The sequence below is a fragment of the Anser cygnoides genome, chromosome 3 (assembly GCF_040182565.1).
Source record: "Anser cygnoides isolate HZ-2024a breed goose chromosome 3, Taihu_goose_T2T_genome, whole genome shotgun sequence".
Lineage (NCBI taxonomy): Eukaryota > Metazoa > Chordata > Aves > Anseriformes > Anatidae > Anser > Anser cygnoides.
The window spans coordinates 70,083,112-70,099,600 of NC_089875.1; the positions used below are offsets into that span (position 1 = coordinate 70,083,112).

The 16,489-nt window shown below is 37.2% G+C and overlaps 1 protein-coding gene across 5 annotated transcripts in view; it reads right to left on the reverse strand.

Moving 5' to 3' along the window:
- Positions 1-1,230: 1,230 nt before the first annotated feature.
- DSE (dermatan sulfate epimerase) overlaps positions 1,231-16,489 on the reverse strand; it is a 35,502-nt gene continuing 20,243 nt past the window's right edge. For all 5 annotated transcript variants that reach the window (XM_066994390.1, XM_048065476.2, XM_048065477.2 and 2 more), the window contains 4 exons: positions 12,120-12,373; positions 8,055-8,294; positions 6,327-6,534; positions 1,231-4,279 (listed from right to left, as the gene is read on the reverse strand). In XM_066994390.1, coding sequence (XP_066850491.1) covers positions 2,518-4,279; positions 6,327-6,534; positions 8,055-8,294; positions 12,120-12,373 — 2,464 coding nt within the window. In that variant the 3' untranslated portion in view covers positions 1,231-2,517. The remainder of the gene's footprint in view (positions 4,280-6,326; positions 6,535-8,054; positions 8,295-12,119; positions 12,374-16,489) is intronic.

The following is a 16,489-nucleotide window of genomic DNA, read 5'->3' on the forward strand; positions in this document are numbered from 1 at the left end:
TTGCTTCAAATTCCATTACAACAAATGATGATCTTTGTTACAGAATGAGACACAAAAGATGGGAGAAGAATGGAAGTGAAGAATGGAAACAAAACTTACATGGCCATTGGAGAGGCACCTTTAAGGGGCTTTGGTCTGGAAAGGAATAGCTAAGAGATTGTTTTCATGTCTGAAATATATACACAACAATTATGGGCTTCATCACTTGTTGAAGCAAAGCTTACCTGCCCTATCTGACTAAAAATCATATCTGTGTAAGTTGAATCAGAGTGGCCAGTAACAACACTCATACTCAGGTAACTCATAAATCTTTTAGAAAGAGGTATCAGGTGCAAACCGAGCACAAGCTGGAACAACCCTCAGATTCCCACTTATGCTGAAATAGACCTGGTCTTCCACTCAGGAGGATGGACTAGTACATTTCATTTCCCTTCATTCCGTCATTGCCTATAAATAGCACTACCACAAACATAGAACCATAACGTTTGGGAAAGATCTCTTAAGATACTTAGTTCAACCGTCCTCCTACCACCAATATCACCCACTAAACCATGTCCCTAAGCAGCCCAACCTTTCCTTAAACACCCCCAGGGCTGCTGACTCCACCACCTCCCCAGGCAACCCGTTTCAATGCCTGACCGCTCATTCTGAGAAGAAATTTTTCCTAATTTCCAATCTGTCCAACATGGAACTATATGGAGCGACATTCCCCATATTCAACTTCCTTCACCTTAAGCAATTAACTGGGTGATTTGAAATATGTGATTAACCACTTTACATGCCGTTTTCAATTAGTAGGGAAAGGTGTCTTGAAGGTGTTTCAGGTCTTAGGTAGACTAGCAATCCGAAGGCTCTCTCCACTGACTACAGACAGAACAGAAATTAACTGGAGTCCTACATCTTTGTCCAGACTAAATATCAAATTTTGTTGGCTAAATCTAGGCATTGGAGACTGTAGCAGGGCTTCTGTATGTGAATACAGTGCTCAGAACTGGCTCAGTATCTGGAACCTACTGAAAATATTCTGACCTATTCACTGAAGATGTTAGACAAGAAAAGCTCAACACATTTCAATATATAAAATCACAGAAGGTTTAAAAATAGCAATGTAGATAATAGATACTTAAATGGGCGCAAAGAAAATGAAATAAAGTTTCATGGTCGAACAAAGTCTTTACTGCAATTACCAGGAAAAGTATTTTAATCAAAGAAAAACATCTTTTCCACAGAGACAATTATAATGTTTTTATTTAGCAAATGTACTGGAAAAATTGTTTTTCTGTAAAGACGTACAGATATGCCCCAATTCCATAGAGTTTTCCTTCTCTCAAAGGGCTATGATTTTTTTAAATCAGTTTAATTAACAGAAGGGGACATATGTGGAGATGTCAAACTTATTTTTGTCATAAACCACATGATTCCATTTACCACTAATCCCCAAATAATTGACCCAGGGGCCACCAAGAGCTTGCAGAACTCTTGACGGTGCTTTATTGTGGAGTGTACGCAATTTTAACTGTCCTCTGTTTCTAGCCATGTGAACAGAAAAAAGACATTAAATACTTCCTTAATACCTTTTTTTTTTTCCATACTGGCAATTGCTGAGGTTACCACAGGATTGCTTTGTGTTTTTTATTTTTTATTTTTATTATTTTTTTGCATTTTTACAATTGCATATGGAAGAGCACTGATATAGGGCATTATTTCCCTGCTAAGATGCACTTGAAACTATGGAAAACTTTTGTGAAACCCTGCCTTGTAAAACTGAGGACAGACACTACAGCATTCATCTTTCTGCAGTCTAAACTTGACTGAAAGAAAAAATGCCTTTTTTTTTTTTTTCCTGAGAATTGTGTTCCTTTATACTTTGAAACAGCCTTCTGCTACTGCCCACTAAGCATTGTGCCGCTCACTTGGTAAGTACTGACAGGATTCCCATCTCCTACCGTGCCAGATTGTAAAGCATGGAAGAGATGACATGATAAAAGGGTCTGAAATAATTATACAGGAGTGTCCCACATTGAAGTATTCTTTGGTCTGGCAGAGGGAAGTGAAATCTACTGCTAAGATCTGCCCTGCATACTTGTGTTCAAATGTCCTTTTCTTAAGAGCATGTCCACAGACATCCATAGCAGCTTGGAATGAAAAGTCACTAAATTCAAATCCAATTCCGTATAAAAAGGAAGCCCTTAGAAACAAATCTCTTAAGAGGGCTCTTCTCACCAAAAATTAATTACAACTTTACATTACTGAACTCTGATGAACAAAGCATAATATTCCCTCAGATGTGAGGCCCAACTCAAAACTCAAAGGAGGAGTACTTATTAAGTACTTAATTTTCTGAGAAATTCATTGCCTGCCTTATTTGTCAATCCTTTCTGGTCTGAAACCAATCTTTCCCCAGCTGTTTTTGGAATGTTTCAGAAAAAAAAGAACATAAACTTTGGCCCTATTAGGGTTAATGCTTTTGCATAGACATATATGACCACAAACTGGTCGACTAATAGAGATCTTCTGCTAACATTGTGACTGAGAACAGGAAGAATACAGCCACAATAATATACAGCTGTCTACTAAAAGTATTGCATACAGACATCTTTGGCCATGCAGTCTTTTGGCCTTCTGAAAATACGTGAGCTGCATTGCTAACATGACAAAAAAAATAGCAATGTTGAGAATGAGAAAGAGGCGGGTATAAGAGGCTGATATTGATGGGGCGCTACTTCGAGCAGTTGTCACCATCTGTGCCAGCCCTGATCGGCCTTTGATTGACACTCCAGTTTTGTGCTTCACATAAGTGATATCTGCAAAATCCAAAAGATCTTTCATTTCCTCATCTTCATCTACAGGCAACTCTTTTTGTGCTTGAGTCTGTGCCTTTTGACGCACTTTTCTTTCATTTACCTCAATTTGTGCAAAAATGTCAGGAACAGCATCAACAAATTTGTAGCCTTTGGCTACCTTTCTATTTTTCTTTGCTCTGCCACGCTGCTGTTGCTGCCTCTGTGAGATTGCAAATATTCTGTCAATGGCCTCCTCTGTCTGTCTTTTATCTGAAAACCTCAACAGGCGCTCAGCAGTCTTCCTAAAGCTAGCTGTGTTTCGTACACGAGACAGTATCTGCTTCTCCAGCTGCTGGAAAACTGGCTTAAAATGCTGCAGGTTCCTCTCCACAATCCCTACGTAGTCCTTCACTTCTGGCACTGCAGAGCTCCTAATGGCAGAGGCTCGGTCAAAGACAATTTTCTGGCGGTCTGCAATAACCTGTGCAAAGGCAGAGCGGGGCCCTTCCTCAACAGTCCACAGGTAAATTGCATAGGCGTGCTCACTGGTGGTAACAAAAACATCCAGCTGCCGAGAGTCTCCGCGGACCGTGAAGCTCTGCACGTCAATGGAGGGCCCAATGAACAGGTAAATGGCTCTCGTGACGGGGTGCCGCAAGAGGGTTGTTACATTCACGTAGTTCGTTCCGTTGTAAGGGTAGCCCCGGGGATACATCCTTGAGGCAATGGTAGCTTTCTCACTGTGGCCAGTATCATCCATCCAGTACATCTTATATATCCCATCACGGTGTCTAATAAATGCTCCATGGACCTCATCAACAACTGTTTCTTCAAAAGGCACATCCACATTGTGGAAGAAACTGGTTGCTGCCTCTAAGGGGCTGTCATCTTCTAAGTGGATTTGGTCCACCACCAACAGAAGCTGAGGATGGAGAAGTATGAGGTTTCTTTGCAATTTTCTCAGCTTCAGTTTAGGATTGTATGCACCCACTCCTTCTCCCCTGATAAAAACCACCCCGCTTCTCTCCATGGCAGCAACCACTCGTCCCTGACAGTCACCAGCCAAGTCATGTTTATATTTAAGCCACTTTGAAGAACAATCCTCTGTAATCTGCCCTTCCCATGGGGAGAAGCAGCTCTTGGACACAGCAGGGGAAAACATCAACACATTATTAAAAAAAGTATATTTTGGCCCATACAGAGCTTCTGTTATGAAAGGTACACCATTGGGAGCAAAAGTAAAGGAGTTCTGGTCCGGGTGTTCATGACCAGCATTAAAGTTCCTCCATCCCTTGATCCACTCTTTGTACTTGTTCTTATGAACAATATCATATATTGCACGTCCTCCCAGCTTTCCTGACTTGAAGGAAAGGAAAGGCCTGTTGATTTCAGCTGGCAAAGCACTTCCATAGGTTACCACTCCCCAGTCCTCAAAGTAATGCAGCTTTGGAACCCCGAAGTCTGGTGGAGGTACAGAGCGCAAACTTGCATCATACCTGCCAAAAAGATGAGAAAAATGGATTTAAAAATCACTTGACTCATTTCATCAGTACCCATAGAAAACTCAAAACACAATTCAATACTTATATCAAGGAGCAACCTAATGATATAAAGTCCACAGGTATCCTTCCTGAACAAAATAAGCATATAGTTGTAATGCTATTTATCATACTAATCTCCATGCAAATTTGTAGGAGTCAAATTAATGTTGTATTATTTTTATAGAATAATAACTGAAAGCACCTGCTCTACATTTAGAACAAACAATCCTTCTGCAGTCCAAATATAAGACCACCATGAACTTTCCTCAAACAAGCCACGTTACATTTTATATCATAAAGCTACTGACTGCAATACAAATATTTTAAAAATCACATTAGAAAGGCTGTAGGCACTATTTGCATGTGACAGCAACAGTTGCACCTACCTGCTGACTACTTAACCAAGAAAAACAGAGAACCTGTTTCCTCAAAACTGATGACTATAGGAACAAAAAGAATTAGTAATAAACTAAAAATTAATAAAAAAAATTTTTTAAATGATTTTTTTTTTATGATTTATATCACTTAGTATATGCTATTTTCTTTCTCCCGCTATGTTGAAGAAAAATTTTACAGCTTTCTTGTATAAATTCCAAGATATAAGAAGTCTGTTTTAAAAAAGAGGTTTTAATTCCTGAAAAGATTACAGTATTTATAATTTTTGTTTAATTTGATTTACATCAGTTAAAACAACAACAAAAAAGGCAGGAAAAACAACAACAACAGGCATGAAAACAAAACCCAACTTTCTGGTATTGTTTAACCAAAATAAATGAAACCATCATTAAGTATAGTAATACTTCTGTTAGATGGTTCCTCATCCGAACTATTCTTTACGAATAATCAGGAGTCTCAGTCAGGCCCTAGACAACCCTGGCTCATGTGCTGCATACGGCTTCACGTAGTTCTGATCAGCCCCTAACCTGCAGAGCTCAGGAGTTTGCTCTATAGCTACTGGTCCTTGATGGAGATCCCCCTAAAAGCAGACCTCTTTCTGGACACTCTAATGCAAGTGGATGTGCTCATCAAAGGAGCAAAACAGCAGCACAAGGAAAAAGCAGATATTGGGATATTCAGAGCTTTTTGTTGTTTTGACTCACTTGCTCTCAAAAACATGCCTCCCTTCAGCATCAAAAAGAAATTTTAAGTATATTAATTATAAATTACCAAGTTTTCCATGGAGAAACAGGAGAAGAAAATGTGTGAATGTGGCTGTAGAGGAAAGATTCTGCATTTTGCAAATAACATTTTTTAGCATTTTGCTAAAGGGTGCTTGGAGCCTAGTAAACATGCATTTTAATGTGTGTATCATAAATGCAAAGCAATATATTTAATAATACTTTTCTTGTAAGAGAGAGAAATACAGCTATACTGACTCCTCAAATGTATTTCTTCTCTCTACAGACTGAGGGAATTTATATATAAATTTATATGTATATCTTGGATCTTCTCATTTCTTAGCTTTTGTAGACTGACATATAAGTTAGCAGAGGTGTAAATTACAAGGAAGATATAGATGTAGTCATCTATCATGATGTTTTTTCTAAATATAATTTGCAAATTCGTATGCACATACAATTAATAGCATTCATTATCTTTTACATTGCCTATAGTTTTTTAAAGAAATCTATGCTTTAAATATTTGCCTAATTATTAAAAAAAACAAAACACCAAAAAACAGGATTAATCATCAGAATAGATCAAATAAGCCAAAAAATATACTCAGAGAAATTTTCAGTTCTTTTGGAAATGCATGTATTCTATAAAACAACAGACAATGGAAGGAAAACGTAGAGCACACATAGGATGAGACAAAAGTGTTGCCTGTAGCAACACATTCTGAATATCTTCGCCACGTGAAGTTCTTGTGAGCCTAAAAACTCAGGGCTGCACATGGCCAGCACAATCTCTGCTTCTACAATGCTAATCTAAAGATAACAGCTTATCACAAATGGCAAGCAGCTGTCTGGTCCCTTCCAAGCCCACTCATTCCCTTTCATACCAGAGAAATTCAGTGTGGAGCGTGCACCACCTCTGCCCTTTGGATGGAGTCCCCGGGCCCTCCACCACCCGGTTCCTTCTGATCTGCTCTGCCAACCAGTTCCCGCTGCCGTTGCGCATGACAAATTTGTCAAGAAACACCAGCTGGCTCTCTGGCCCATAGAACCAGTTGTAGTTGGAGTCTGCAATGGCCACAGTTCTCTGAAACCCTTGGGAAAAAATTAAAAGGAATGTGAGAAAGAATAAATGATGATGAAACCAAGCAGTAAAAACACAAACAGAAGCAGCCTTTTCAGATGTTCATACACCTACTTATAAATGAGCCATAGGCACGTTACACAAGAGCTGTTTCCTTCTGCTGTAGATAACTTAAATAGTCACCTTTCTTCTTCGGCTATGAGCTACAGACAAAGTACTACAAAAATGTAAAGCATTTAAATTTTAAATTGCTTTTTAAAGCAATATCCCATCCACTTTTCCTCCTCATTCAAATCTTGCAAAGATAACTCTCTCTTTACAACTTTTGCTTTTCCTATGTCAATCCAAACTCTCCAAAAAACAAAAGAGAGACTCCCTCAAGGAAAAACAAAAACAAAAACCAGTTTCACCCTGAAACAGCTAAAATGAGTTCACTTTGCTTTTTTTGAACCTCTCCTCAGCAAATGCCTAAGGTATCACATGGATTTAATGCAATTCCTTACACATCTGTGCTGGCATGCCAAAGCTGCACTCATCCCCTCTTACACACAAAGCTATATCTGGGCTTTCTAATGCCCAGTAAAGTTATTCCACTATCTTTTTTTAAGAGGACTTCGAACAATATAAGTTCCTAATGAACTGTCCTACAAAGAAGCAACACAAAACCATCACTGAAAACTTGCAAGGCTACCCAAAACTAAATCTCTTCTGAAACCTACAAGTAGTTGGCAGTGTTTATTAGGTTATAACTGTTTTCATATTTGTAGATCTCCATCTTTTAGCCACAACTAGGATTTCATACCAGAGATGCTGAAACACACTGAAACACTGGAGAGATTCAGCATGAAAACAGAAATACTAAAAAGTCTGCAAAATAGACCCATCAGTGATGTCTGATATTTCTCTTTAATTCTCACATTGACAAAAGAAAATGATTCATGTACCCTTGGACTGCACTGAAAAACCTATTAGTTAAGTCATTTACATTTTCCACATGAAAAATATTTTGAAAAAATGGTTATATGAATGGATTTCAATGTTTGATGGAAAACTGGGGATCAAGTAAAACTTCCCCAGACTTCCTTGATACTTTTACCCTGGCTTTACGATTTGCTACTCCTTTCACCCAATATTTTAGTGTGATCATTTTTTTTTCCTTTCCCAAAAAGAAAATCAGTAAGAATCTCAAAGAATGTTATTTTTCTAACAGAAACCCCCCCCAACAGCTGAACTTCAAACTCTGAAAACCAGAAATCAAATTCTGAAGTACTGTTTTTTTTGTTTGTTTGTTTTCTCCCAAATAATGTTCCTTTCTTTGGACTGATTTTAAAAGCCAAAGTTTAATAAACAACGGTGTTCAATAAGCAGTGATAAAAAATGATATCACTGTTTCCGTGCATGATGAAGGTAAAATCCAGGGAAAAGGTTATTTTAAATATCCAAGTACAATGCTAATTAAAAATGGTCTACTTGATGTATGAAATTTCTTTGAGAATTAGAAGATCCATCTTCATTGGTCCAAATGACCTACCTGGCAGGACAGTCCTGTACATAAATGCAAAGTGCTGCTTGAGCCAGGGGTGGCTGAAGTGATTGATATCAAAGTGCCTTTGGACAAGAAACATGTACTGAAACAACGATCTGGTTGTGTAGCTGCCATAAGCCACCCCTTCATAGAGGGAGCCATCTGTGACCTCCTGCAGCAGGACCACTGACTTCTCCATGATTGCCAACACTTGCTTGGTCCACAGGTAAGCTTCCTGAAGGTAACCTGAAAGAAAAAGATGTTAGCAAATCTGGTTACGACACTAGAGATCATAGATGATGTCACCTGTATTCCACAGTGGGATCCTTCACAGCTATGAATCCACAAGGAAAACTGCCAGAGCTCTAAAAGATGACCTATTACTGGGGAACTCCTGTATTTCCAGGGTGAAAAATAAAACACTACACTTAAACACAATAAAGCAAAGTTACAGGAGTGGGAAAAAAAAAAAAAGAAATAAAAAAAACTATAAAACACCTTTTTGCTAATAATGTGGGATTATGCTTTCCACCTTAAAGTGAAAATTTCCTTAATGCATTCAGAACATGCAAAAAGGGAAGAGTCACATCAAGACTATTTATTGCATTTCAAATTAAAGTGGTAGGAAAACAAATTTACAGTCCCCACTAGAGGGCTCCATAAAGTAAATATTCTGTTCAGTCATTTTTCACTGGAATGATCACCAGTGTGATAAAAGATTCTCAGAGTTTACAAAAAAGTTGACACTTGAACTGCACTTAACTGATATTCTATTAAGACATGCTCTATTTTAAGACATTCTGTGATTCAACTTACATTTTCAATGTGTTGCACAATCTAAAGGATTATCTAAAATAGAAATTCTTTTGGGAAAGATTTGCATGTTTAATTCCAAATGCAGATTCCTCAATTCCAGAATGAAGTTAACTAAGCTAAGGTCCAGCATCCACAAATACAAGTCTTTATCAGTTATATTTCTTCTAAGGAAGAGAATTCCAGAGATCTTATTATTTTGGTCTGCTCTATGAAAATCAAGAGCTGGAAAGAGGTTGCCCGAAGCCCTTCTCATGACTTGTCTGCCTTCACCAAGGGGCAAGCATAGGCACAAGAGCCTCAGCTGCATCTACATATTGCAGAAGGATGCGTGTTTGGAAGGCAGCATGTGGATCCCAGCAGCCGAAAGGCTCCATGCCTTGTCTTACTCTCTTTCAGATTCACTGGCTGGAGAGGTAGGACTAAACAGAGAACAATTGCCTTGCATGTCTACGCAACTCTAAGTGTCTGGACACAGATTTAACCAGACTTATTTCCACCATACAGCAGAGCACAATTTTAGGACAGCTCGCACATGTTATATCCCATTACTTGGTGTAGCGGTACCTGATGAATGAAGCACACATGCCAGGCTGAGGGAGTATGAGCTACATTCAAACCCGCTACCACGAATATTTCACTTTATTGCCACAATTACTGTATTTATGCTCAGCAGAGTGATGAGCAATTCAGACTTCCTAGCAGTCAAGACTGCCAAATCCTGCTTAGTTAACAGAGCGGAAAAAATTGCAATGTCTAAGTTAAACAGACAACCTGATTCTAACATGGTATTTTATCCACTGGCTGAAAGGAGAAATATGATTGGGAAGGCCTGAGCAGGAGGGCAGGCAGCACTACTTACTTCTGCCTACTTCACTCCTGTTTACTTACTCGATGCTATGACCTTATAGTTCTAGTTACCTATATACTACCTATATAGAACTATATACTGTAGTTCTAGTACCTTAATGAAATAACACATAAGAACGAAAAATGGAAGAGACTCAACACTATGTCAGGCTACACAATAAAACAGAATGAACCTCACCTATAGTTAGCAGGATATTTATCAATTTAGGCCTTACACAAGACTCTTTTCAGAATATTTGAGTGTTTATTTTAACTGCAAAAGCTTTAATATACGTGGGTGCCTAGAATTTAATTCAATTAGTTTCATTTTTCAGTCCTATGTCAATGTTTACATGTCTTTAAGCTGGCTATTTAGCCTCTGCCTACTTGATTAGCTGAGTACAGTGCTTAAAATTATTAGGTGGCATTCAAACCTTTTGGGAAAAAGGTCTACACTGGGATACGCTATTTACAATTGCTTTGAATCTGATACAGAAAGAACTTATTTACTCCCTATCTCCTTCCACCCCCACCCTTTTTTTTTCTCCTTAAGAAAGTATTTCATCTCAGAATAAGAATTTTTAAGAAAACATTTCAAAAAAATCATTTTAGACCAAAAAAGAAACTTCATTTAAATTTCCATTTAAAAAAATAAAGCTGCAATTGATGTTTCATTTAGAAATATACAGTCTGGATGTTTTGAACTGTTTTCGTTTGAAATATCTGCACTATTTCTAAATTGCTCAAGTGTTACTGAATTTACATTTTATTTTTTTTCCCAAAAATATGAAGTTTGGTGAAACAAATATTACCTAACTGATGTTATCATTGTTTGGCACGAAGCATACTTCTGTCTATACTCTAATGAAAAGCAGAGTCATCTTGTAAACTGCCAGCTTTTTGCAATAACGGAGGATCAGGGAAGGATGGAATTATGAAGAGTTTAACAAAACCCACTGAATAAACATGGTAATCTTAGTCTTCAATTTGTGGACAGTGAGATAGGAGGAAAGGGAATAATTTCTATGTATACCCTTCCTGCTTTTTAGCATACGCACATTAGTGAATGCATTTGTTATGAAAAGTTCTTAACAAAAAGATGAGCCCCCTCGAACACAGTAGGTGCCACATTTTTTTTGAAACACATTCTTTGCGTGTCTGAAAGCCCAACAGTGTGCAGATATGCCCTTGTTTATTTTATATATTTTTATATATATATTTTATATATATATAAATATAAAAATAAAATATAAAATATATATAAATATAAATATTTATATTTATATATAAAAACATATATATTTATTAAATATATATTTATATTTTTTATATATATTTTATAGGGCTGAACAGCTTGGCAATATCATCAGCATCCAGAAACTAGATTTTCCTTGATTTGCATCAAGTACTTCCATCAGGTGTCAAAATACGTCTAGCACATAACAAATAAAAACTTGATAAAATACTGACACATTCTTATAAGCAGGAGCTGGCTCCATGATTTCTACTTCTCAGCCAAAGTACCATTGGGTTTTAAAGCCAGGATTTCTCACCTGCTCTTTCCCTCTGACTCCATGACTTGCACTGTCCTGTACAGTCTGCATCACTTAAACAGCAGGAGAGGCAAAAGAGCATGTAGAGCAGGCAAAAGCAACTGGTGAGAGTATTCATCTGGAGACTGCGTAGGATGGGTTTAAGTTCCCAAATCAAAGGGGGAGATGGTACCTGGCACAGAAATCTCAGAGGAACGCTGTGGCTTGCAAGAGCATCGCTTAAAGGGAAAAAAGGTAAAGTCCTGCTCCTCTGCTTAGCAAAGGATGCTGAAAAGAAAGGTCTGGAGCTGTGGTCTGTGAGTGGATCAAGGTACAGCTTTGCAACCATCTCAGGGGAGACAGGGCAGAAGTCCTGGTCAAAATGCCAGCTGATCCTATTGCCTGGCTCCCAGGCTCAGAGCGTAGGGTGTTTCTGAGTACTGACCTTCTCAATGCATTGTGCAAGGAGACCAAGTGCATAGCTCTGAGGGAGCAATGGCAGGCTGCCCACAGGCATTAGAACAAGCTCTGAACTGATAATCTGCCCTGAAAAACTGGACTGGCAACACTACACGAGTGAAGTGTTAATTATTACCAACAGTGAGGTAAGAAATCCAAAAACAGTTGGATAGCTACATTTATATACCCAGCTATAACACATACATATTATACCTTGTACATCTGCCCACAGACTTTTGTTCTATTCTGCAAATTGCATTTTTCTAAGCAGCACACAAGCAAACGCAATACAGCTGAGCTCTCAAAGCACACAAAGCAGTAAACCTTCACAGTTGGCTGCCATAGATGCTGAGCGCTTAATGCAGAAAGTGCAGTGAGTTGATGCATTGTAGAGAAGCATTCCTGATTTAGCACATACCTTGATTCATCAGAACCAGGCTTCCAGCCAGCAGGGCCACACAGTTGGTAGGCTGGTGGTTATGGAGGTACTGGAAACCCCATCCACGTCTGTATGATGTTTCGTACATATATCCCGAGGCATTGGCAATTACCTCAAGAAATCTCTCCTGTTGAGTCTTGCTAAGATAGCTGTACAAGAAGTCATAAGCAGTGGCAAAGCCAACTAAGGAGTGAGCAAGAGGGACCTCATCCCATGGGGCATCCTTCACTAGCCTGTCAATAAAGAAAGATGCCAATTAATTAAGTTTCACCTATTTATTTTTCTACACTGACATACTGTGAGGTGTGTATGACTTAACATCTCTGAAGTTAGGCAACTCATGCTGAATTTGACACAGTAGTAAGCTACTTACCATGCCTCTGAGACCATTTTAGTCTCTCCTAAGTATGGACAATAGTAAGCTTCAAACTTCCTTAATTATATTAGAAAGATTATATCTTTAAATACTAAAGCAGGGCTTGCAATATTCTGGGTTTTGCTAAGAGAAATAGGTATGCAGAATATTTATTGCACAGAAACGGAATCTATGTATCTGAAAAAAGATTCACAGCATTTTTGTGAGAAAGTAATATCCCATAGTTTATACTCTTCCAAAAATCTGTAAGAATCTTTTTTCTTTTCCAAAGCAGTTGAATGTTAACAAATTACTAAATGATGACGATGGGACTGAAGCTGTCTTTAAAGCAACAATACAATAACTCACAATGCTATTTCTTAATTTCACAAACACATGGAAGGATAGAAGTAGAGATAATGAAAATTACTTTCATGACTACAGCTCAAATTAACATACTTCATATCATTAAAAAAAACAGCATTTAACATAAAATAAGTAAAATGATGCCATAACTCAAAGATGTTTTCTAGGAACTACCTGCTTGTATGAAATAATTACAATGAACTTAGCAAAACAGTAAATTTTTACCAAAAAAAATTTATAACAAAGGCAGAGGCAGCACAGAACAAATATTTCTCTTAAGTCAAGCATATATAGGCTAATAAAGACTTTAGTTTTTCAGTACAAAGAATAGTTTCAGGTTACAGTCCTACATAAAAGGAAAATGTGAAGGAATACACAGTGGAAAAAAAAAAGAAAAAAAAAGAAAAAACTTGATAAGCTTAACAATTACCAGTTACTTTCATGGTTGCTCTCTTCATTCACACACTTTACAAAAAATTTTCTACTACAGAAATTAATTTTAAATTATTTTAAATTGTTGAGATAAGATAGTGTCCTACAGTAATCAGTGGAAACTGTGTTGTACCCCTGAAGATGTGTACCTTGCAGCTGTTCTGTGATTCTATAAATACAGTTTCTTCCTAGATTTGTATAAGCAGAAGTGTGAACAGGTAAATACCAAATTAACAAGATCTTAAGCAAACAACACCCCCCCCCCCCAAACAAACAAACAAAAAACTCCTCATTCAACGTTAGGAGCACTTATTTGCATTCAAAATACATAAATGAACCAGAAATTATGAATATCAGCCTAGTGCAGTGCAACTATGGTAAAACACATGGTCTACAAGTGAGAAACATAACCCTTAACTTTTATTTCAATACATCTAACTCCATTGGAAGAACTCAAATGACCTTGGCAGATTCATAACTGTATGTAAGAAAAACCTCCACAGGCTTTTTGATTAGCTGAGTTTCCAACAATTTAAGTGTTCACCTTCACAGAATCACAGAACGGTTGAGGTTGGAAGGCACCTCTTGAGATCATCTAGGCCAATTCCCCTGCCAAGCAGGGTCACCTGGCGCACATTGCACAGGAAACCTTCTTTCAGTTTCAATCCCATCTTCTGCTGGGTGAAGTTATACATTCATTTTTTCTTTTCTTAAATGAAATCATTATCTCAAGGATTTTAAATTAAATACAGGAACTCATTCAGTATTACTTGAACAGCAAAATGTGGCTTTTTTTTGAACCAGGATTTTTACTAGGCTAGATGATTTTATTGTGAACAAGGTTGTGAACAATATTAAGACAGCTAAAGCTGTGGTAACATCAGCCAAAGCATCAGGAAAAAAGTTCTCAAAATTTACTTTTCATCTTCTCCATAACCACATTACATTCTTGGTGTCTGCTGTTGGGAAAATTTATCTGTCATTTTGCTTCTGGTTCAAACTCTGAACTCATCAACAAAGGCTTCCAGCCAGGTACAGTAAAATTTCATATTTATGTTTTGGGTTAATTGTTGTGGGAAAAAAATTACAGACCTGTAGGCCAAAACACTTACATGCTTTACCTAGGTGCTCGTTATTTCCATACTTCCAGATGAACTAGAAGAAAACATAACTGAACTAGGCAAGCAAGTCTTCCTAGTCGCCAGGTATATTTACACCATGTCATAGAGGCACAAAAATTGAAAATCTCAGTTAACAGGTCATTTGTCAATCTCAATTGATTCTATGATTCTATGATTTCTGCTTTTTCATCTTTGGATATAGTTGGAAAAACTCTTAAAATGTAATTAGACATATATGTAAAAATGAAATTCTATTCTATGCTGGATATACGTAACACCCTTATCTCTGACCAGCTATATCATGAACCCAAATTTGCAAAGTACTTTTAATTTTGCTTTTCACCAAACCTTTGCACATTCATAGATCAGAGTTCAAATGGGAACAGGAAATATGACTTTAAAGACCTTAGAATAGAACAATTAGCATGTGCTTGAGGCTAAGCTATACATTAGGGGAAGGAAAGAATAACGAGATAATTTGATTTAAAACATTAAATTTAGATTTCAGTATCCTTATAACAACATATAAACTGCTAACTAGAATGTGTTAAAAGCCATTTAATGATCTTTATCGACTTCATCTGAAATGGGATTTGACAATAGGACTGATTTATTGTAAATTTCCTTGTTATTTGGCTTGATATTTGCTAACTTTGTATTTGGTTTTGAGCACACCCCAGCATCAAATTCTATAGCATAAGATTGTGCATTAATGTCCATGGCAACATTTCAGATAAAATAGAAAATGATCTGCACAGGAAAGGATAAGCTGATCAGTTATGACTGCATTTAAGTTGACTTCTTCAGCAAAAAGAAAAATCAAATCTTTCAGTGGGAAAAAACAAACAAACAAAAAATCACCTCCTGCTGGGCTTCATAAGCCTACACATTGTTATAGTTAACCCCCTCAGGTTTAGACGAAGTAATTTTGTAATTACTTCCATCAAATTGCAATTCTGTATAGTAAGTAAAAAAAATTTAACAGAGGAGATGCATGCAAGTAACAGGGAAAACCAAACATGATGATTTAAATACACTTATTTCTAAACATACAAAGCTTACAGCCAACATCTGTTCTTAAAATGAACTTCCCTTGTAAGTAACAGCGATTTAGCTGATATAAATCAGTGTGCCTCCATTAACTTCATTTCAATGGAATCAAGCAATGTACACTAAACAATGTGTAAAATGATTCTCAAGAACGGTCAAGTAGTAAGCATTAAACACTTTTTGTATCTAAATTGTGCTCTCATATTTCAAATAGATCGCTAGTGTCAGATGTGGTAAACTGCCTGGCTGATAAGCCGTGGGAAAGCATGGTACCACAGGCCTGCAATGAGCATGGTCTGTGACAAAGGTTTTCAAGGCTATTATGAACTACTCTGTTCTGAAATATTAAAGTTGTTTGTATTAATACAAGTAAAGATGGGTGAAAACATGCTGAAAACGGCTCTTTTCTAATCCTACCTAGACTAAAAAAACATCAGCCAGTACGAACCTCAGCTTAACAATTAACTGTGTCTGAGGGCAGCAGGCGATCTTTATTTTAGTGCTGTTGCCAGCCTCTCCTGTCTTTTAAAGGTATCAGATGTTAAAAATAAAAATAAAATAAAAATAAAAATCCAGAGATCCAGAGTAAATAAAGAAGTCTACAATGGATTCTTTAGTGCAGAACAACTACTTAGTTACAAACACATGCCTGGGTTGCTCTGTTTAGTTCTCTTTCATAGAATCATAGAATGGCTCAAGTTGGAAGGGACCTTAAAGATCATCTAATTCCAACCCAAAACTTTAACTTTTTTTGTTTAAAATATTTTTGTTACTTTATTTTAAACATTGACTTTGATGTAGATCCTCCACAAGGAAACTGTAGAGAAATGAAGGGATCACAGATAAGGTTTTATGTAAATAATGGGGTTTTCCTACATGTTTTGAATACTTTAGCATAGCGTTAGGTTGTGTGTGTGTTAGATTTGCCACCTTCTATAATGAACAATGAACCTGAAGGTGATTATGGTTCAGTTCTTCAGTCATCAGTTTATGCTGTCAAGAACCACCATGAGTTCACTGCACTG